Consider the following 23,341-nt stretch of genomic DNA (forward strand, 5'->3'; position numbering starts at 1 on the left):
TTTTCCTCTTATGTCTTTTACATTGTTTTTTATACTTGTTACATGTTTTATGTAGTTTTTCACTTTGTTACATTATTTATGTTGTTTTTTATCTTGTCATGTTAGTATGAGTGTTTTCCGTCATGTTACATGTGTTTCGTCTCGTTACATCCATTACACAGTTTAGTTTATTTTGGTCTTGTTACATCTTTTTCATCTTGTTACATCTGTCATGTGTGATATGGACTGATGGACACACCAAGAAATCCTTTTTTTCTATGTTTTATTGTTCCATTCATTTATGTTGAAATCAGTCTTGATGTTGGACGGTGGTGCACAGTGATGCAAGATATAAATAATCAATAATTCCTCTTAAATCAAAACTAAAGTAACAAGCCTGTTTTGTACTTTTTGTACTTAGTTATTTCCCACCTCTGATATTGAATGTAGATGCAACATTTTGTACAGACGTTCTCTTTAAGGCCACACATTAAATCTAAACAAATCTACAAAGATTTGATGATTTTTAATTTTTAGTTTGATTTTTGAAGTCTCAGTAGTGTTTATTACACCTTGTGTGAGTTTAGTCTCCTTGGTGTGTTTGTGTTGGTGTCTCCATCAGCCTTGCGTGTCTGTACAGTACCCTCTGTGTGTGTGTATGTGTGTGTGTTGATTCATGGCGAGCAGGGAGTGGCAGCGCAGGGTGTGACTCTGACACACACTGTATCATACCGTCCAGGTGAGATGTGGTTTATAAAGCAGCAGCCTGGCAGCAACACACACACTTACATAGAAAGATAACAGAGGTGATAGAGTACCGACTGCCAGGTGAGTCTCACCTCAGGAAGACAACTGTCTCTGACTGGATCTGATTATTTCTGCTTGCTGATATTCTTTTGTTTTCTCATCTGTTCCAGACTTTTACATACGAGGAACAAACACAACATGAGAATACTTTTACTTTTAGCAGGTAAGTCTCTTTTTTTCTATTATTTTGCTTTAATATTTCAGTTTTTCTCTTCTTTCAGTGTGCTCTTTTTGTTTCACAAAGTTTGTCCTGGAACTTTCACCTTATACTTTTCACACCAGATGTTTACTTCCCTAAATCACTGAGAGCTGACAGTACGCAGGTTTTACAGCAGCTGATTATCTCTCCATTTTCTAGCAGAGAGGAGAAACTAAGCTGAACAGAGTGATCGGTTGGAATGAAAACCTGCATACTCTGTCTCTGGTCATGACGGCACATGTTTAAACAGTTTTTAAGCCTGATTTCATCAGTGTGGATCTGCTTCACTTGAGGGAAAATACTGGATATTTGGATTTTATTCACATTTGAAGAAGCAAACTGAAGGATTAATTTGCAAAAGCAGACACTGAATTATTTTCCTAAATCAGTTTTTTGTGCATTCCAGTGAATATCAATCCAGTGTTTTGATGAGATTTTTTTTTCCCTAAATCAATAGAATGTGGATCAAACTGCTTTTTTTTTTTTATCAGTTTTAGCAAATTAACTCCTCAAATCTTGTTAACAACTTGTTAGAATCAGCGGTCATATCACATATAACCTGTAGAAACTAATAATTTCAGACACTTTGGCTAAACTACAATAAAGCTTCTTTTCTGAGTGTCCTGCGGCTCCTTTTGGGATGCTTTCTTTTTTCTTCTTTTGTAGTTTGTCTGAAAAGTGCGAATTGAAAAATCAGCAAATCTTTAGTATCATAAAGGATAGACCAGGGGTCTCCAACCAGAGTCTCATGCAGCTGTTTTGTTTGTGGTTATTTGTTTTTTACATTTTGATTGTCATCTATCATTATTGTACAATATCCAACTGTAAAAATGTGTAGTCTATACTATACATTAATATTTGAACTGGCCTATGTCTACGGCTCAGTGCCTTTTCCCCTAAATTTTGCCAGTGGCTTGTATTGAGTTTGAGAAAAAAAAAAGAAGAAAACTGAATAGAATTTATGAGTTGCAGCTCCAGACACAAATGGCTCTTTTGAGAGTAAAGCTTTTTGAGCCCTGGGATAGACAGAGAGCAAAACTCTTTGACATGGGGTAAATTAATACCTGAGAGAAGTTCAGTAAAATTATGGATCAAACCACAGCGATCGACAGACGCTCTGTCATTGGTCCGTCAGTTTAGGCTGGGGTTTGGCAAAAGATTAAAACTGTGATGTAGGTGATTATGTTAAGTTTAGAGATGGTTTAGTTAAAGTTCCATGTGGTTGAGCTGAGCATATAAATCAGATTTAATCCAGATTAAACTGAACTTCAAATATATTTTTTGTTTGTTTTAGGTTTACATGAACAATCATTACAAAAAAGAAAATAATATGTATGTATGCCACAGTACATATAGCATGTTATTGGCATAAATAGTCATCTTTTGTTAATCTTACATCAGAAAAAAAAATGTTTGTCATTCAAGCACTCTGTACTGGAAAAATTAGAGTTGAGTTTCTCTTTCTCTGACCATCATTATAGACTGTTCCTTCTTTCATGATGTTCTGGACTATGCTTGTATGTCACCATAAATGTTAGTATTGTTTGTCAAATTAGGGTATTGATGTGATGTAAAAGGATATCGATGTTTTTGATGACTGGTCATGTGTGTGAAAGAATTTTCCTCCTTTAGGTTGAAGATAATATGACCAAGTCAAGTTAGGGGTTAGCTACAAGTCCTCCATGTGCAGCTGTTATGAAGACATTGTCCATGAGACAGAGAGGAGGCAGAGACAGTTGAGATGTACTTTAAGGATTTGCAAGCAACCCTAAACATGACCTGGTCATATTGTCTTTAGCCTAATAGAGGAAAATGTCTTCACAATATCCTGTAGTTATAATGCATTGTAACATTTACTTCCTTCCTCCTGGCAGCCGTAGCTGCAGTGTCACAGGCCCAGACCGACTGCTCTCGAGGGGCTTGTTACCCACCCAGCAATGACCTGCTCCTGGGCAGGGCCGACAAACTCCGCGCCTCCTCCACCTGCGGCCTCACGGGCTCCGAGGTCTACTGCACGCCGTACCAACAGGTAGGACAACAGACATTTCATCTCATTTCATCATCAAACACAAGTTGGTGTCACACTTTTGCACTATCAGCTTGCTAAATCATCTTGATTAATGGAGATATCTCTGCAGATGACAACTGGTTAGAAGAGATTTTCAGATAAAAATGCTGAAAAAGACAAACACGAATTCAAGGTACAGTTTGTGAGGTAGATAAAGAGAAAAAAGCACAAGCACAAACAGCAGCTTCAGTTCTAAAATATTGATATTGGCTTCATAAAAACCAATATCAGTCACAGTGTGAGCCAACAGTGTTCACCCGGGCCACGCATGGCTCTCTACGTGAGGCGAGTGCTTCAGGGGTCAGGGTGTTACAGACCGACGTGCAGGATGGAGGCTCGAGGCTGTGATGGTTTTGGCCGTGACTGCCTGCTGTCCATTTGTGAAACAGTCTGATTTCAGTGCCAGATCATCATGTTGCAACTGTACTCTTTGACCAATGTCTGAAAAACCCGTGAGCTGCCCGTCTGCTGGCTCAGCACAAACCACCCCATTACTGGATTTACAGGCTGATTTTGAAACAAGACCTTAACTGTCCAGAGCAGAGGACAAGCTCGGACAAAGACTTGAGCCTGAACTGTTGCAATTTTTGTTTTTTCTCAAAAACAGGGAGGAAAGATAAAATCCTCGGAGCGCAATACAGATCAGATTTTTCTTTTATCAGGTATCATATGAAATGTTGAATAGTCACTAGATTGGGACTAACTAACAAGATAAGATAAGATAAAACTTTATTACTCCATATTTTATTAACAGTTTGTGAGCCAGATTGGTCCAAAAATGACACTATCATAAGAATATCAATGCTAGAGTATGAAATATGAGTGAAATATCAAAAATAACATGTATAAAGAGTGCATGCAAAGAAACAGTATTGAATAGAATAACATAAGTAAGCTAAAATTAAAAAAGTAACATTGGCATTTTCATTGGAAAGTAATAATGGCAGTAATATTCAGAAGTAATAAATTAATTTAAATTATAATAATAATAAAAGTAATATTCAGATGAAAGTGAAAAGTAACAGTATACATTATATTAAGACATCACATTAGTAATACTGACAGTGATATTGAGAAGTAATAAAAGTAATATTGCACCAGATAATGAAGAAATAGCATAATATTAAACATAATATTGTACATGATAATAATAATAAAAGTAATACTGCACACAATAGTGAATATTGATATTGCACATGATATTAAAAGATGATCTTAAACATAATAGAAAAGTAATAGTGCACATGTTAGTAGTGTTGTTATTGTTGTTCTCAGTCAGATTGTAGTTTATAGATAAGATTTAGTATTGCATGTCTGCTGTGCTGAGTTTTTAAAAGAGATTGAGAGAAGGGGGTTGCGCTTCAACAATGGGATTCTCAGTGGAGTGCTAAACCCAAAATCCAATAAACAATCCAAAAAATCAAAAAAGGTAGCACATCTCAAGTCTGGAAGGACAAAATACTCACATTTGAGTTTTTTATTTGGCTCACATCACAAACAAACGCTCGCGCATTTCGGCACAAAGCCTTCATCAGAGCATTTGCAATTATCAGCAGGTTCAACTTGATGATATACACAAGGTCAGAGAGAAAAAACACACAGCTGGGGGATGAACCCAATTATTCAAGAACCAATCACTTTTCTTTGTCTGTGCCTCAGATAGCTCTCTTCAATATAACATTACATGTCACAGAACATTATTATTGTCATCTTGAAACTGTGCGTTACATGTGTAAAAAAAAAAAAAAAAAAAAAAGATAAGTAAATAAATAATTAAATTAAATAAATAAAGTAGTACTAAAAAAAAACAGGGGAAAAAACAAAACAAAATAAACAGAATAATAATAATAATAGTAATGTTAATGATAATAATAGAAAATAATAATAAAATAATATATACATATATATATATATATATATATATATATATATATATATATATATATATATATACACACATATACATATTCTAACCCAGAAAACATTTCAAACTGAAGTCATCATTAAGTCCATTTGGTGCCATAGTGTTGAGTGTATATATCCAGAACATTTCTCTTTGGGACAGTTTCTTTAAAATGTTTCCTCCACGAGTGGGTATAGTGACTTTCTCGATCCCACAGAACCTCACTGAAGAGGGAGAACCATGGTTGGCTTCTGCATAATGTTTGGCAATTGCATAATCCATATTGCTTGTGCGGATTGCAGTTTTGTGCTCAGATATACGCTGTTTCAAAGGTCGTTTGGTCTGTCCCACATATGCTAGTCCACAGGGGCATGATAACATGTAAACCACATGAGTCGACTTACAGTTTATAAATTCCCGAATAGGAATTTTCCTCCCTGTGTGGGGATGATTAATTGACTTTGTATTTGTTGTATTATTGCAACAGGCACAATTGCCACATCTATACATACCAGTTGTTGTCAGCCATGTGGTTTTGTTTGGTGTCATGTTTTTGTACATGATGGTATTTTTGATAGTAGGTGCTCTCCTAAATGAGAAAAGCGGTGAAGACATGCAGACGTCCTTCAAAGATGGTTCGTCACAGATCAAACAAATCATTATAAGACACTGGCATGTACTTCAAGCAGAACCATCTTTGAAGGACGTCTGCATGTCTTCACCGCTTTTCTCATTTAGGAGAGCACCTACTATCAAAAATACCATCATGTACAAAAACATGACACCAAACAAAACCACATGGCTGACAACAACTGGTATGTATAGATGTGGCAATTGTGCCTGTTGCAATAATACAACAAATACAAAGTCAATTAATCATCCCCACACAGGGAGGAAAATTCCTATTCGGGAATTTATAAACTGTAAGTCGACTCATGTGGTTTACATGTTATCATGCCCCTGTGGACTAGCATATGTGGGACAGACCAAACGACCTTTGAAACAGCGTATATCTGAGCACAAAACTGCAATCCGCACAAGCAATATGGATTATGCAATTGCCAAACATTATGCAGAAGCCAACCATGGTTCTCCCTCTTCAGTGAGGTTCTGTGGGATCGAGAAAGTCACTATACCCACTCGTGGAGGAGACATTTTAAAGAAACTGTCCCAAAGAGAAATGTTCTGGATATATACACTCAACACTATGGCACCAAATGGACTTAATGATGACTTCAGTTTGAAATGTTTTCTGGGTTAGAATATGTATATGTGTATATATATGTATATATATATATATATATATATATATATATATTCATTCATTCATTTTCTGTAACCGCTTAGTCCGTAAGGGTCGCGGGGCTGCTGGAGCCTATCCCAGCTGACATTGGGCGAGAGGCAGGGTACACCCTGGACAAGTCGCCAGTTCATCGCAGGGCTGACACATAGACAGACAACAACTCACACTCACATTCATACCGACGGGCAATTTAGAGTCACCAATTAACCTAACATGCATGTCTTTGGACTGTGGGAGGAAGCCGGAGAACCCGGAGAGAACCCACGCAGACACGGGGAGAACATGCAAACTCCACACAGAAAGGCCCTGCTCCAGCCGGGGAGCTGGGGGATCGAACTCAGGACCTTCTTGCTGTGAGGCGGCAGTGCTAACCACTGCACCACCGTGCCGCCCATATATATATATATATATATATATATATATATATATATATATATATATATATATATATATATATATATATATATATATATATATATATATATATATATATATATATATTATTTTATTATTATTTTCTATTATTATCATTAACATTACTATTATTATTATTATTCTGTTTATTTTGTTTTGTTTTTTCCCCTGTTTTTTTTTAGTACTACTTTATTTATTTAATTTAATTATTTATTTACTTATCTTTTTTTTTTTTTTTTTTTACACATGTAACGCACAGTTTCAAGATGACAATAATAATGTTCTGTGACATGTAATGTTATATTGAAGAGAGCTATCTGAGGCACAGACAAAGAAAAGTGATTGGTTCTTGAATAATTGGGTTCATCCCCCAGCTGTGTGTTTTTTCTCTCTGACCTTGTGTATATCATCAAGTTGAACCTGCTGATAATTGCAAACGCTCTGATGAAGGCTTTGTGCCGAAAGGCGTAAGCGTTTGTTTGTGATGTGAGCCAAATAAAAAACTCAAATGTGAGTATTTTGTCCTTCCAGACTTGAGATGTGCTACCTTTTTGGATTTTTTGGATTTTTTAAAAGAGATGTTCTAAAAGATATTAAATATTTAAGCTGTGTAATAGTGCAATGATAAAAGAGATGGTGCAACACAGAGCAGAGAGCGGCGCTGGTCAGGAGCTGGACTGTTGCCCAGCAGTTCCAGTCCAAGGTACCACAGGTAGTCCTTGATGCTGAATGTAACATCTTCATCTGCAAAGTAAGCAGAAACTCCTGCCTTCAGGTAAATGTAGTGGAGGACAAATGAAGTCTCCCAACATGGAAATAAGTAGGTAGGTCAGTAAATTAGTTCCAGTTAGTTCCACTTCCTCAAAATAATGACTTAGTGCAGTACGCTGCTGTAGCGTGGACATTAACATCTTAAATTTAAAAATATAAATCAGAAAAAAAAGCCAAATCTATACTGTAAAAAAGTAGTTAAGACAACTCAGGCAATGTACTGCATTTTTCAGCGCTGAGCCCAACACAAACACTTAAGTTGAAATAAACTTATAAAAAATCTTGCAAATCCATAATCTTCAGTTGAGATGATTGACTTTTCTTCTGTAGATAAACTTGAATCTTTGAGGTTTAGAATCTCAGTGAGCTGTGAACCTCACTATTTTGGTACTTACAAATTAAATGGTTTTAATAGAGAATATTAAAATATTAACTGATGCAACTGAAAGAACTGAAAAGTAAATTATCTCAACAACAGATTAGTAATTGTTAAAACTTTTTCAAAACTTAAGAGTGAGTTGGGCTCAAAACTCAAAAAGTTTTCTTAACTTTTTCTTTTTAAAGTGTAACCTAAAAGACAGAGAAATAGTGAGAGACAGGCAGTATTATAATATTAATGTTGATGTTACATAACCATCATGCCTCAGACTGTTACAGAGTGTGTGTGCTGTGTCCTCAGGATATGGATACCTGTGTTAGGCGTGGGCTCAATCAACACTTTCCCTTTTTCTTTTTTTCTTTTTCTTACCTGAGCCGCACCCCATCCAGACAGGGAGGGGCCGGAACACTCAGCTGTAACTCAGAGCTGACACACACATGACTACCAATAAACTCCAACAGTGATAAAGATGAAAGTCATCAGAGCAATCTATGAAACTAGTCAGCTCTTGTTGAGGATGCTTCATCACACTGCTGCAAGTCAATCATTAAGTGTATAAATCAGTCAAACGATTGTGAACTTGTACCTGGAACAGAATAACTCGACCTCGACTGACTCATTTGCTCTCACATTTATGTTGGCTACTTTTAAAGCCCTCATGATTTTAGTTATCAATGTGTTTTTTGGTTTTATATGAGGAGAGGAGGATTAGAGTTCTGATTTTGTTCTGACTTAATTCTTAATTATGACTTTAATTCTGACTTTACTCTGAATTCTGACTTTGAGCTCCGAAATCTGACTTTAATCCCAGAATTCAAACCCAGAAATTTAAACCCAGAAATCTGTCTCTATTCTTTAACAGTTTCTTAAATAGTTTGATAGGTCCTAAAAGGTATACATTTCAGATTTCATCATAGGAACAAATCATTTTGGAACACTGTCAGATTTGCTACACTTGTAATTTATAGAAAGTATAAAAGGGGACACTGGAGAGTCATCTTACTGTCTTTTGCACACTAGTTAACAGAAAGTGGTAAACCTGAGCCTGCTTGGTGACAACAAAGACAGAGATTGATTTGAGCTGATTCATTTATTATAATGCCCACTGTAAACTTTATACCCAATCTTCAAATCAAATACATGTTCAGTTTGTACAACAGTCAGCTGGCAGCAACTAAATGCAAACAGTGGGTGTTTGCCTGCGTGTTGGAGGTGACACACTGTAGTGCCAAAGGACAGAAACCTTGGGGGGAAAAAACCACATCATTGCATCACATTTTACCCACATATAAAAAGTGAAAAAAAAGTCTGCCTTTCATGCTTTACTGCACTAATTGAGATTAAGTAAAACTGACATGGGAACAATCGGGCTCACCTGAGGGTTAAATCTTTATCATCTGAGATTAGATAAATGTCTCTGTTTTGCAATAAGAGGGAAAATCACTCATAATTGAATGCACTGAAGTTGAAGTGAGGTAACACAAGTAAGTTATATAGCTGGGATCAGTTCAGGACTCAATGAGGCTGGTTCAGGGTCCTGGTGGACTGAATGTCTTTTTATCTGACTGACACGTCTGTGACCCTCACTGTGAAGAGATTAAGTGATGATCATTCACAGATAAAGTTTATTTAACCATGTCATTAGGTGTTCAAGTTTTACCTGCAGCCTCCCACTTCACATCCATGCAATTCAAACAAAGCAAATGTCATTGTTTCCTTCACACACACATACAAATAATCAATATGATAATTATGCATTCAGTTATTTTAGCCTTGCTTAGCATAAATACTTATAGTAAAGCAGTTCTGCTAAGCTCAGTTTTATCCAAAACAGTGGCAAAACTGCTGCATTGCTGGCAGACGTTGAGTCATCTGCCTGCTGTCAGTCTTTCCAGATTTTGCACCTAAACTAGCTACCATACTGTTTTATCACATGATCAAATAGAGACCTGACATTAGACACCATCAGCATATATTATCCAGCAATCATCAATGCATCGAAAATAAGAATTCCTTCCTTGAATAGATTTTTCTTTCTCGTGTGTTTTTTATAGTTTTTGTTGCATATAGTTTTCTTACAGATTGCTACTGACTATTTTACAAAAAAGGAAATAAGAAAGAAAGAAAGACAGACACAAAATCATGATGTTTGTGAAGATTCTCATCCAGGTCATAGCAGTCGTAGCAAGGGTTGTCATAGGCAACTGGACTTGATAGAATTCTTGAAGATGTTTTGCCTCTCATCCAAGAAGCTTCTTCAGTTCTGACTAACTGGTTGGGAGTTCAGGTATTAAACCTATGTGGGGTCGTCGACACCCTGAGTTAACACCTCCAGTTGCCTATGACAACCCTTGCTACTAATAAAATCATGGGAGATGAGTTTCCCCTTTTGAGGGAATATATAGCAAATAACAATTTTTAATTTATTGTAATGTCTTCTTTGAACAGGGTCAATTTTGAAGTCGAAATCTTGATCACTTGCAAAGGTCTGTTCTCCTCCAATCACATTGGGCCCCCTCACAACCCCAGGGTCCCAGTGCCCGGCCTTGCAGTTGCACTGGGGCCCTGGTTTCTGTTTTCATGCCCCTGATCCAAAGTAGGAAAAAAAATGTTATTCATTCATTCTTTCACATTTTACATGTATGTGCCATAAATAATACACAATACAAAGGTTCACTGATGAATGCATTATTTTTTATAAGTCTATTAATATAAAGTTATGTAAACACTAATTGTAAAATGAAATAAATATTTAAGAAGAATCTTTAAATTAGTGTCAGCTGGAATCTGAAACCTTCAGGCTGTCAGAATCCCATCATTATGGTTTAATATCATCTTTTTCACATCATGTGCAGAGAAATATAGCAAAACTTTCATTTATTTGAAAGCATTTTGTATGTTATTACTTTACAGCCTTCAAAAGAACCATAGAATTCATCAGCACTGTGTGTAATGCACTTAGCATTAAATCATATCTCTGTGATCAGGTTTAATACAGCATCAGATGTGAGGGAGCTGTGGGAACACTGAGGTGAGATGTGTGAAATGTGGACAACAGGTGGATGAAGGACTTTTGACTTATTTATAGAAGCTGGCACAGAGAGAGACAAGGTCAAGATCCAAAGTTGGCAGTGTACTGACTTTCTGTCAGAAAGGCATATTGATGCATCCACAGATTGGTTAATGTTTACACAGAGCCAGCCTCCCTCCTGGGGAGGGATCTGGTTGGTGCATGTTTAAAAACACCTGCAGAAATCCAACAATAACAAGTGATAATGTTGAGACATGGGGAGCCAGCTGGAAATAATGTCCTTTTTGCAACAGTATTGAATACAACTGATAGATAGATAGATAGATAGATAGATAGATAGATAGATAGATAGATAGATAGATAGATAGATAGATAGATAGATAGATAGATAATACACTACACCAAATATAAAATACTAGTAGTATATCATAAGACTTTACTTTAACAATCCCAATATTAGTTGTGCATACAGTTTTTTTTTTTTTGCTTTTTTTTGCCTTTGAAAGTGTTTGTCAAGTCTGAGAAAATATCCCTGATGATGGTTATCTCAGCATGGAGTTTGACAGCAGCTGAATTACAGAAATTATAGAACACAGCAGTTTTCACTCAAAAACAAATCCAAATTTGCGTCCTAATGTGGGTGAGTGAGTTGAGACACGTCGCTAGAGGGCAAAACATTATCAATGTCTTCATGCAATCCGGAGGGAACTTTTACCTACAGGGCCAGCAGCCATGAGCTGTGTGCCAGAGTGGCAGCTATGTCCAGAGTACCAGCAGAGGGGTGGGGGTTGGATTTCAGCCAGAAAAGGAAACCTGTGCAGTGCCTGCTCACTTTTTTTTTATTCAATACATTGATACATTTTGTATTTGTATTTCACAGTTAATTTGTTATAACCAAGTCACGTTCCACTCATGTCACAATATTCAGTACATGCAATACATGATCAGATTTAAAGGTGCAGTGTGTGAGATTTAGGGAGATTTTTTTTTTTTTTGGCAGAAATGGAATACAGTATTCTCAAGTATGTTTTCAGTATTGTATAATCAAAAAATAAGAATCATTTAGGTAGCCAGTCCTCTTCCACGGAGGTTGCCACGTTTGTACCACCATGTTTCTACAGTAGCCCAGAACAGACAAACCACACACTGGCTCTTTTGCATTTTGTACAAGTTTTGAAGCAACAGTTCCTTTAAACCAGGGCATCACATTGTCCCTTCCTTGTCTGTTACTGGAGCAAAGTTTACCCCCTGAGTTGCTGACCACTCTGTCAAAGAACTGTTCAATTAGTCATCAAACTTCCCATCTGAGGCAGATTGATTTTCTGACTGACTGACACAGCTTAGCTAGCTGCAGCAGAGACCCTTTTGGAGGCTGGTTTGGGTCCATGGATCAGCCAGCAGTAAAGGGCTGCAGATTGGAATCAAACAAGGGACACTCTCATGATAATCTCTAGATACTCACCCTGATACAATTCTATTCATATATACACCAAATATACTGTAAAGAAGTACAATGTTACTGATTTGTTTGTGTTTTTGTATTTTTTAGAGGAGGATGAAATGCTGTCCATGTGACTCCAGAAACCCAAATGGTCCACTGGCCCACACTGTCAAAGAAGTTCTGTCCACATCTGGACCAGACAGATGGTGGCAGTCCAAGAAAGGTGAGCAAAGAAAGAAAAAAAGAAAGAAAGGTGCTAAACAATGCCATCTGGCTACAGGACACAAAACAACCTAAAATTTGTCTGATAATTAATTTTAAACCTAGTCTTAAAAAGTTAAAAACAGTGAGTCTCAGTCATATATAGTCTGATGCTGTTCAGTCTAATGTTAATGTTCGGCATGTTTGTCCTGCAGAGGTGAGTCCAGTCACTCTGGAGTTTGACTTCGACGACCTGTTCCAGCTCGACAATCTGGTGCTCAGCTTCAAGGTACAAAACAGTCTGCAACCACATCACTGTGTTCATGAACTGATCTGATCTTCTCTGTTTAAACTTTAATGAATGCATGAATGGATTACTGCAACTGGGCACATGCAGGTCCGGGGGGTCAGAGGGTTATTCACATGCAAAATGCCACCAATTGACAACAAACACACAAAATGACCACAAAGAGACACCAGTGACTACAAAGAGACATAAATGACCACCAAGACATACAAAATTACCACAAACACAAAATGACATACAAAAAGATGCAAAATTTCAGAGAGACACAAAATGACAGTTTGTCTGTGTGTGTGTGTGTGTGTGTGTGTGTGTGTGTGTGTGTGTGTGTGTGTGTGTGTGTGTGTGTGTGTCTGTGCTCTGGGGCCTTTTGTCTCACAATCCATCCATGAATTAATGTATTTACTTTTGAAAAATGAGTGTATCTGTATTTTTATAATGAGCATGAAACCTGAGATCTTTTCTTTTCTCATTTTTTTCTCCTTGTTTTTCCAGGGTCCTCGTCCCAGTGCATTTATCATCGAGAGGACACAGGACAACGGCAGGACGTGGGAGCCTGCTCTCTACTTGGCCACAGACTGTCCGAGAACTTTCCCTGACATCCCCACAGCAACACCTCTCCGCCTGGACGACACATACTGCTACACACTGCCCCCTACTGGAAATAACCCATACCAAGACCACACGGTCAGGACAAACTCTGTTAGATTAGAAAATACTAATTGCAGGACAAACATTTGTACATTTAAATACAATTAAGTTTTTATTATTCCAATTTTGAAGGACTCAATCAGTGGATTATTTGCATGTTTCTCTTGTATTACTAAAGCATATTCTGAGATGTCTTCAACACAAGAAAACCACATTTAAGTGTCTTTTTGATTCTTCTTGCTGTTTGTGGTCATAAAATCTGAGCCTTATTTTTATTATATATTTATTCCTCCTCTCCAGATCCAGTTCAGTCCTTTGCGTCAGTATGCTTATGTCCCTGGTCCCAACAGCCAAAAGATTGAAGGTAAGTCCCTGTCTGTCTCAAATTACTTCCTGAATCATGACTGGTACAGTACAGAGCCAGTTGATTGACAGACGTCTCCTCCACAGATGTGTCTGGGATGACAGGCCTGAGGCTGAGGATGATGGAGCTCGGCGATGTCCCACGTCTACCTGGCAGAGCTCTCAGTAAATTTTTTGCCCTGAAGGAGATGAGGGTGATGGGCAGCTGTATGTGCCATGGACACGCCAACCGATGCCTGCCAGAGACCTACAACAACCCACTGACCAACACCATCCAGGTACACAGCTGGTTTTATTGTTGCATGCTATAATTGAAATATACTATTTCACTTGAAAATGCATGCTGGGATGATTTTGTGATGTGATGCACATGTCTGTAGCCAGTCTTGTGTTGATTAAACATCTCTTCATTATTCTCATTCCTGTCTCTGCAGGTGAACCCTCAGTGTGACTGCCAGCATAACACAGCAGGTGTGAACTGTGAGCGCTGTGCTGATCTCTACAATGATCTGCCCTGGAGACCTGCAGAGGAGGGAAACACTCACACCTGCCAACGTAAGACAGAAAAACATCTGTAATGTTACCCAGATATAATATATTCTAGAAAATGCTTCTCTGTTAGCCAAAATATCTAATCAGAGCAAGAATTACTCTCAAATTTGCCAACAACTCCTATGTTGCAAGAAGTGGTAGTAAATGCTTACACCATTATAGGTGGACAATAGTGAGGGCCAAAACTGACCCATAATGTTTGCATTTTGATATATTAGTCACATTTTTAAAAATAGTTTTAGTAGTAGTAGTAGTAGTAGTATATAATATAATATATAATATATATTATTATATATTATCATATAATATATTAACCTATATTATATGAATTAACATTATCAGCAGAATGGAAAGATGAAGCAATTCATGAGTTATGTCCTTGAAGTACTGTATTGCAAGGATAGCTACTGAAGTTGTCATGACCAATGAAGCATGCTAAGCAGCTAGCTACAGCACATAGTTTCAGCTGGGGGATCTAGTTGTGAGTTTGCTACATTTTTACAAGCTCTCTTAGTTTTTTTGGTCAAGAAAGGAAATATTCTTACACCTATTTTACTTATTAAACAGAAAATGCAAACAACATTTTTTACCGAACTACAACTAGCTTAATTGCCTTGTTAGTGCATCAGAAGACACACTCAAATTAAGCTTGACAGAAACACAATAAAACTCGCCAAAACCATTTTTGTTCATCTTTCCACTGTTCCAACAACCACTAGTTCTGGTTTAGTCAAAACATATTCTTAATTCACTGAGTTAGATATGAAAATATTCTGGCTCTACACACTGCAGATGCCTAGCCTCCCTCTCATTGCTCTCTTGCTCTCTCTCTCTCTGGTTGAGAGCCACCTCAGTACTGTAAAACCATCAAATTGGCTAACAGCAGATAGTAGCTATGGCCATAGAAACCTACAGTACAGAGGCAGCCATATCTTACACAGTGCACCTCTAACCCATATCCTATACTGTATATTAACCTCTTTGTCCTCTCCTCAGGCTGTGAATGTAACAACCACGCCCAGCGCTGTCGTTTCGACCAGGCCGTGTATGAGGCCAGTGGGCGAAGGAGTGGAGGTGTGTGTGAGGGTTGTATGCACCACACCACAGGGCCAAAGTGTGACCAGTGCGCCCCGGGCTACCAGCCTAACCCCCGCAGCAGCATGGACCGTCCTGACGCCTGCATACGTAAGTGCTTCAGACTTTAACTTCAGATATGTACAAAATGTTTTTACGAGGATACAATCTTTGCTGAGTGGCTCATGTGTGTGTTGTTGTGTTACTGCCAGGCTGTATCTGCAGTGCTGAGGGGACAGTGAATGGGGGCCGGTGTGACGACAGCACAGGATCCTGTCAGTGTAAAGTGAATGTTGACAGTCCCCGCTGTGACCGCTGTAAGAGAGGATACTATGGCCTGAGTGCCTCCAACCCTCTAGGCTGCACCAGTGAGTAATAACAGCCCTTTATAACACCATAATCTGCTTTCTAAAAGCTATTACATGGAACTTTAATGTTTTGTTGCTTGTGGAGGCCCCTGTGGACAGAAGTGGTATATTTCCAAAGTATAACATCAGAAATAAAAATTATGAAAATAAAAATATCTTGCTGCTTCTTTTTTACTGGCTAATGTGTGACTCACTGTGGAAGCCAATTTATGCCAGTGAAAGAAAAAATATATCCCCATCATATGTCTTGCTCATAAGAAATAAAACTCAAAATTGTGAGATAAAAAGTCAAAATTATGACATTAAAAGTCAGAATTATGAAATAAAAAGTCAGAATTGTCAGATAAAAGTAATCATTTTTATCTCAAGAATAAATATATAGAAATAGTAAATAGATCTTTACCGAGGTATCAATCAAGGTATTAACAGTTGAAAGTCTTTGACTGTGGCCTCATATTGAAACCCTCCTTATACCACTGTCATGCGTACATGTGTGGATCAAAGTGTCCAGTCGTCCTCCCTAACTCTGATGTTCTCCCTGCTGTCCAGAATGTTCCTGTTCTTCAGAGGGCTCACTGTCAGACGTTTGTGACCTGGTGACCGGTCAGTGTCCCTGTCGTTCCAAATTCCATGGCCTGAAATGTGACGTGTGTGCCAAAGGCTACTGGAAATCACCCCTGTCAGGACGCTGTGAGCCCTGCAACTGTGACCCCACCAAGTCCTACAGTGATGCTTGCGACCAGGTATGACCACCTCCCCACACCTCTACAGCCCAGACTGAGGTGACATCTTCACACTGCTCACTTGCGTTTTCTTCCTTCCAGGACACAGCTCAGTGTGAGTGCAGACCAGGTTTTGGAGGCCAAACATGTAACGAGTGTCCAGACAACACATATGGAGACCCTCTGTCAGGCTGCAGACGTGAGTCACAACTCTTTGATTGTAATACCATTGATTGTTGAGAAAACATGTTGGATTCATAGGATGTAGTCAGAACTCCAGCAGGGGTTATAGTTTAGTTTGCTGCCTGATATTTTTGTATTTGGTTCAACTAGGAATCACATTTTGGTAAAGTGATTTAAAGTGAACCCGACTTGTTCACACACAAAGCCCATGTTTAAGGGCTATTTCCTGGCTGACGGTTTGAGTTTGTATCTCTTGTCTTCTGATCTTCTCGACTCTTTGTCCACAGTGTGCCGATGTGATCCTGATGGAACCCTTCCAGGAGGCTGTGACAAGCAGACAGGAGCCTGTCTGTGTCGGCCAGGCGTCACCGGGTCCCGCTGCGACTCTTGCAGTCCTGGACACTGTGACTCCTTCCCTGCCTGCGAGATGTGTCCCTCCTGCTACTTCACCCTGGACGCCCAGAGACAAAACATCAGCCGTTCTCTGGAGAGACTCTCCCCCAGCTTCCCTATTCGTCCTGGAGGTGCTGGTGAACCTGGAAACTTTGGGCCTCGCATCCGCGCCCTGGAGGCCATCCTGAACCAGATCCGTGACTCCATATCCTTTCCACTTGGTACAGTCGGACCCGTCGATGACGCTCTGTCCCAGCTGGAAAAGCTCAGGTGAGGGACCACTGAGATCTGTGGATATGGCATTGTTAAATGTAATTTCTTGGATGGAAACTCACTTTAATAACTCTTGTTTCTGTCTCACAGGGACCAGGTGAACAAGGTTAGCAACAAACTTTCACCCCTGGAGAGAACTCCCGGCCTGGACTCTGAGCTTGACAAACTACGGGACCTGCTGGACCGTCTCACTGTGGAGTACAAAGCCAAGAAAGATGCAACTGACAACTCTGTCAGTCCCAACAATGCAGGTGATGCAGAAACAAAGACACAATAATCACTGCTGCACTGAGTTTTAGTGATGGACCATTGATTGCAGGTCTTAGTTTGTTGCATAAATTAAGTAACAGGACTCTCAAATGGCTCTAATCAAAATTCAAACTTCTAATAAAACTGGAAAAATGCATAAACATATCAACTGTCTGCGCAGAATGTCTGACTGAACCTGAGTTTTTCTGCCCTATTCAGGAGCATTTACTGCCATCAAGAACGCCTATGATGAGTCTACAGATGCAAAAAAGAAAGTGGACGACAGTGAGAATACAGTGAAGGAGTCGGCTGATGTCAGAAGAGAGGCCAAGGACCTTCAAAACAAAGTACAACCAGGCAACACTAGAGATCTGGACAAAATGAACCAGAACATGGCCTCCCGACCTGACCTCACTCCTGCTGCCAAACAGGTAACTACCATGGAATCATGGGATTATTCAGTGCACACTCTGGGGATATTGATGAGATATTGTTATACTGAGATACTATTGGTACTGAAAGAAGCAAGCCTCCAGAGCTTACTGACAGAGAGGCTTTAAGAAGTCAGGAAATTTATTATAAAGAATGACAAAGTCCATGTGAGGAGTAGGTTGCAGTGGATGAAGTGGTCAGCCAGTCACAGTTTGGTTAAGTAACAAAACTACCTGGTTAGGCCGAGTTACCAAAACTATCTGGTTACGTTTAAGTACCAAAACTACTGGGTTAGGTCTATAAACCAAAACTACCTGGCTAGATATAAGTACCAAAACTACTTGGTTAGGTTTTGAAAAAGATTATGTTCTGGGTTAAAGTAGAACCTTTCACAGCATTACCCTGTTAGCCCTTCTGGTAGAAAGTCCTGAAGGCTAACTTACTCCATGTGCGATACTATTGCAGTCAATTGAGAATCGCATCAACCATTAATATCTAATGGTAATTTTGTTAAATGAGACCACTGCTCCTGTACTTTCCTTTTAAATCATGACTGTGACTTTTCAGGTGTGTGGCAGTGTTCGCACAGAGCCCTGCACCCCCCTCCAGTGTGAGGGTGGAGACCTGTGTCCACCAGAGGGAACCCCGCCCTGTAAAAAGGGGGAGAAGTGCGTGGGTGCGCTGCCTCTGAGCAAGAGGGCTGACGCTGACGCCAAGGATGTGAAGGACCGACTGGACGAACTCACCAGGAAGATCACCGAGGCTGCTGAGAAGGTGTGCACACACACTTCTGTTATCACTACAAGCACAACACTGGAACTCTGTTACAAAAGCAGAAATTTAAGATTTTTAAAGAATATTATAGATCATTCTCTGATTCAAACTGTGTGTGGGTCAAATTCCAAAGCATTATTGAAGTTTATTTTAATTCCTTACAGCTCCAGGAAACACAGGAGAAAACCAACCAGGTGAGACAGACTGCAGGAAAGCTGTCCGATAAAATGAAGACGGCCAGAGATGAGCTAGAAGATGACTTAAAGGAGGCACGTGACGTTGTGAAAGAGCTCAAAGATTTCCTGTCAGGTAAGTATTGTTTTAGTGCAGTGAGTGCAATGCATGGTTCACGTGGTTTCATCAGAAGACCAGTCAAGTCTTCACCATTTTGCCTCTAACTTGTCCTGTTTTTGTCCTCACAGACCCGCCTTCCAACCTGACCCTAACCCATATCCAGGAGGTGAGCGACTGGATCCTGAATGCCAAGCTGCCTCTCAGCCTGGCTGGTCTGAAGAGGAAGCTGGAGGAGCTGAAGGATCTGGCGGCCAATCTGCCAGACAGCACGGCTGTGCTGAAGGAGGCCGAGCCACAGCTGGATGCTGCCAAGAAACTGCTGGAGGAGGCCAAGGAAGCCAGGTGGGCCTTCACACTCCAGGACCAGACTCCTGTTACTGATAGGCCATGTTGTTTCCTGAACAAACGATCAGCTTTGTACAGTCACAACATTTAAAAAGGCCTGGTGAAAACTGTGTTTTTATTACTTCCAGGATAGATATTAACAGTTCACAAGAGCATGATCTATCCACAGTACAAGATTTTTGGTAACACTTTATTTGAAGGGTTGTGCATAAGATTAACATGGTTTTATAAATCGATCAGTTCTAAAGTTGACATTGTTTGAGATGTCTTTGTTATGACAACTTGACATTAAAGTTTATAATATTTAACAACAGCTTTCTGACAAGTCTAAAATACACCACTTTAGTTGAGGTCAGACACTATTATTAAAGTATTTGATAGTGTAATTATATTTTTATGATATGAAGTCCAAATTGTACCACTGTGTTGAGATCAAGGAACATATTCATGACACAGTCATAATTGTCTAATGACAGCCAATTTTCAAAACTAACCACATATGACAGTTTAATGTTATGTTAACACATAAAGCTAAATAGTTTCTTTAAGTTTGCTAATTTGGCTTGTTATAGCATGTTTATGACAAGTTACGCTGTCTTGTTTAAAGTCTAGTTGTCATAACAAAGACATTGGTGGCTTCATTAATGTTAAGTTGCCATAGCAAAGACATTGTTGGCTTGGTGAAAGTCAAGTTGTCAAACAAAGACATTGTCAACTTGGTTAATGTCAAGTTGCCGTATTGTAGGATGGGAAATATCAAGTTGCCCTAACAAAAACATTGTTGACTTGGTTAATGTCAAGCTGTCATGACAAAGATGTTGTTGGTCTGGTCAATGTCAAGTTGGTAAAACAAAGACATGACAAATAATGTCAATTTGATAAATATCACACTGATGAATTCTACTCTGCTTGCACGTTCACAGGGACACGGCAGTGGGAGTGAAGGCTGACGTGGATGGGTTGCTGGAAGGCTTCAGCTTGGTGGAGAACTCTCTCTCTGACATAGACGACAAAGTGGAGAACACCTTGAATCTCATAGACAAAGTGAACAAAACCCTGACTAAGGTAGGAACAAAGATGGATAACATCAGCTACTGACTGACTGCAGTGAAAGCTGATTGCCAAGCATTACTGACTTTCAGAGCGGGTTTCTTCTTCCTACAGGCTGAAGACCAGCTGAGCCCAGCAGAAAAGGCTCTGGATGAGGTATCAGATCTCATAAAGCCAATGAAACCTCAACTGGACGACCTCAAAGACCTGCTGCAGAAAGGAGACCAGCAGGCCCAGGATGCACAGGACAACGCAGGCAAAGCTGAGGATGAAGCAACTTCTGCAAATGAGGTTAGAGACCCGTTGGAGCTATTCTAGTTTGAAATATAAAGATTTCCTTTTACAAGGGGCTAGTTAAGAATCAGGACTAAGAGTACAGCTACTGGTAGTCTTCAGTGTCTTAAACTGTAATGTCACGTTTTTGCTGCCACAAGAACCTTTTGCAGCTCATTTCAGTTGCAAATGTCTGCATTTAGAGAAAGAACATAAAAATGTCCGGAAAATGATTGGTTGAAACAGCTACTAAAGTTGCTTGTTTAAGGCTTAGAATTAAAATTAGAATGAATGAAGTCTTCATAAATGTACTATGTGTGTTTATAGGATCTGTCAGAACTGGAGAAGCAGCTGGAACGTCTCAAAGACCAGGTTCCACCCGGTGGGACAGGTGGAAACCTGGGGCCGGTAGGGGATCGACTGGCGAAGCTGCAGCAGGATGCTGGAATTCTGGCCAATACCACAGATGACATGCTGAAGGCTCTGGAAGGTAACACAGAAAAACCACACCAACAAAAGTTTGTGCTTATATAGCTATATATACATATATATATATTTATTATTTTACTTTATTTTATTTTTTTTGAGGGATGTCATTCACTTTCATATGAGAGAGCTTGAAAAATAAGTCCTCAAATCCTTTTAGTCCTTTTTGTTGTCTTAAGGGACCATATTACAGAAACTTCCTACATTAAGTCTTTAGTTAAGATAGGAAGAGTCTAAGATTTTTCCCAGTTTGATATTACAGAAGTAAACCAACTTTAGAAATCTTAGCTTATCTTCCTTCATCCCATTTTATCTCAGGTTAGGAAATCCTAAACACTCAATCCAAGATTGCCTACCAACTTTTTTGTCTTTTATCTACCTAGCAACCTTAAACAATTAACAAACATTGTTTGTTTGTTTTTTTACAACAATGCTAACTTGGGAAATAAAAGTAGAGTTAGTTAGTACCAGAGATAGTATCTATCTGGCATCCATCATATAAAGGGAATAAAAGTGATAGCCGTGAGGATTAAAGCCATAGGTATTAAACAGTTTAGCTAACACTACCATTAGCTACTGTTTGCAAACACTACCGTTAGATACGATTAACTAACACTACTGTTTACTACTGTAAGCAAATATGACTGTTAGCTACTGTTAGCAAACACTTATGTTATTAAGTCAATAAGTTAGCTAACACTACTGTCAGTTACTGTTAAGTAACACCGTTGTTAGGTACTGTTATCTATCACTGCCGTTAGCTACTGTTAGCAAACACTATCAATTAGCTAGTTAGTAAATTACGCTACACTAAGTTAGCTATACTACTACTACTATTTCATAAATATATTTAAAGGTCACCAGATTATTTCGATTTCATACTACATTTCATACTAAATAAATCTACAAGTTTCTTCAAATTGACGTCACTTATATAGATATATATGTGTATAGATGGATAGATAGATAGATAGATAGATAGATAGATAGATAGATAGATAGATAGATAGATAGATAGATAGATATGTACAGAAAAAAAAAACATAGGAATTGACCTTTGTATCTTCACTTAGAGGCCTGGCCTTTGCAGTTTTTTTATTTGATGGACTCACTCCCTATACTCTTATCTTTTCCCAGGTAAAGGAGAGTCCCTCAAGCAGCTGCAGGATGAAATTCTTGAGAAGTCAACAAAGCTTGAGGGTCTTGACGAGAAGCTTAAAGACCTGTTGGCACAACTGCGAAAGAAAGCCCACGACCTGAGCACCTGCCAGGGCTGAGAGTCCTCACGCTGCCCTAAGCTGACCCGCAACATACCACACCATCCCTGCACTCAGAACAAGTCTTCACTTCACTCCCTAACTCTTGAATACTGCTATAACTCTTCTATACAACATTGCACTTCTGGCAGTTGTCAAATAATTGTGGGAGAAGCAGGAAATCATTATCTAGGGTTGAGATAGACTACTTCTGATAAATTAATTCCTTGAATATATTGAACATTAAAGATAGTCATAAGTAACCTTTAATCTTTAATAATGGTTCTGTAGGTTCTATTTACTGATCAGAACACAACAATGTGTGTAAATATCTCAAAAGCATCATTACACATTATATGGGTAGATTTCAATATTTGGTCAGAAAAAAATGTGATGTTGTGAGTTTGTCAATATCATCATTTTTCACATTTAAAATTTTGTCTAGAAAACGAACTGCACAGAGCAATACAAACTGGACTGAAGAACTGGAGAGAGGATGAATGTTACATTATTTATTTTTTTCTGTTTTGCATCTGTTGTTTGTGCAGAATCCACAGTATTTAAATAAAAGCTTTTTAATACTTTGATTTCTGTCTTCAGCTGTTCATTCAACACAAAGAAGCAAGACAACTAGTTACTACATGTTTATTGAGAAAATAATAGAAAAAAAAAATGTGTGTCACTACATGTGTGAATTCAGAATCATCCATGACATCAGTGTAGTGTTGAGAGCATCTTTACATCAGCATGTGGCACTTAATGAGTTCAGTTGTTTAACAAGACAGCAGCTTATGTACAGGTGG

General features: G+C 38.8%; 1 protein-coding gene and 1 long non-coding RNA gene across 2 annotated transcripts in view; one reads left to right on the forward strand and one right to left on the reverse strand.

The window, feature by feature from the left end:
* LOC146331012 (uncharacterized) overlaps positions 1-23,341 on the reverse strand; it is a 150,987-nt gene that overhangs the window by 56,735 nt on the left and 70,911 nt on the right. The gene's annotated exons all lie outside the window — the stretch shown is intronic.
* lamb3 (laminin subunit beta 3) lies at positions 711-22,986 on the forward strand. The gene is made up of 23 exons (XM_084726103.1): positions 711-807; positions 897-949; positions 2,860-3,014; positions 12,404-12,518; positions 12,712-12,785; positions 13,296-13,487; positions 13,752-13,815; positions 13,902-14,092; positions 14,249-14,369; positions 15,363-15,551; positions 15,653-15,808; positions 16,358-16,551; positions 16,633-16,729; positions 17,001-17,376; positions 17,470-17,630; positions 17,848-18,059; positions 18,628-18,834; positions 18,999-19,143; positions 19,257-19,470; positions 20,397-20,538; positions 20,638-20,814; positions 21,124-21,286; positions 22,420-22,986. Exons 2-23 carry the CDS (start codon positions 925-927, stop codon positions 22,557-22,559), a joined length of 3,510 nt encoding a protein of 1,169 aa, XP_084582229.1. The 5' UTR covers positions 711-807; positions 897-924; the 3' UTR covers positions 22,560-22,986.

Source organism: Lutjanus erythropterus, chromosome 2, assembly GCF_056507025.1.
Source record: "Lutjanus erythropterus isolate fLutEry1 chromosome 2, fLutEry1.hap2, whole genome shotgun sequence".
In the NCBI taxonomy this organism is placed as follows: domain Eukaryota; kingdom Metazoa; phylum Chordata; class Actinopteri; order Lutjaniformes; family Lutjanidae; genus Lutjanus; species Lutjanus erythropterus.

What these genes read in the sequence shown, in the direction of transcription:
- lamb3 (XM_084726103.1), top strand. Translation starts at nt 925, where the DNA reads ATGAGAATACTTTTACTTTTAGCAG. An exon ending in CACTGACCAACACCATCCAG is followed by an intron (nt 14,093 to 14,248) that starts GTACACAGCTGG and finishes CTGTCTCTGCAG; the next exon opens with GTGAACCCTCAGTGTGACTG. An exon ending in CAACCCTCTAGGCTGCACCA is followed by an intron (nt 15,809 to 16,357) that starts GTGAGTAATAAC and finishes CCTGCTGTCCAG; the next exon opens with AATGTTCCTGTTCTTCAGAG.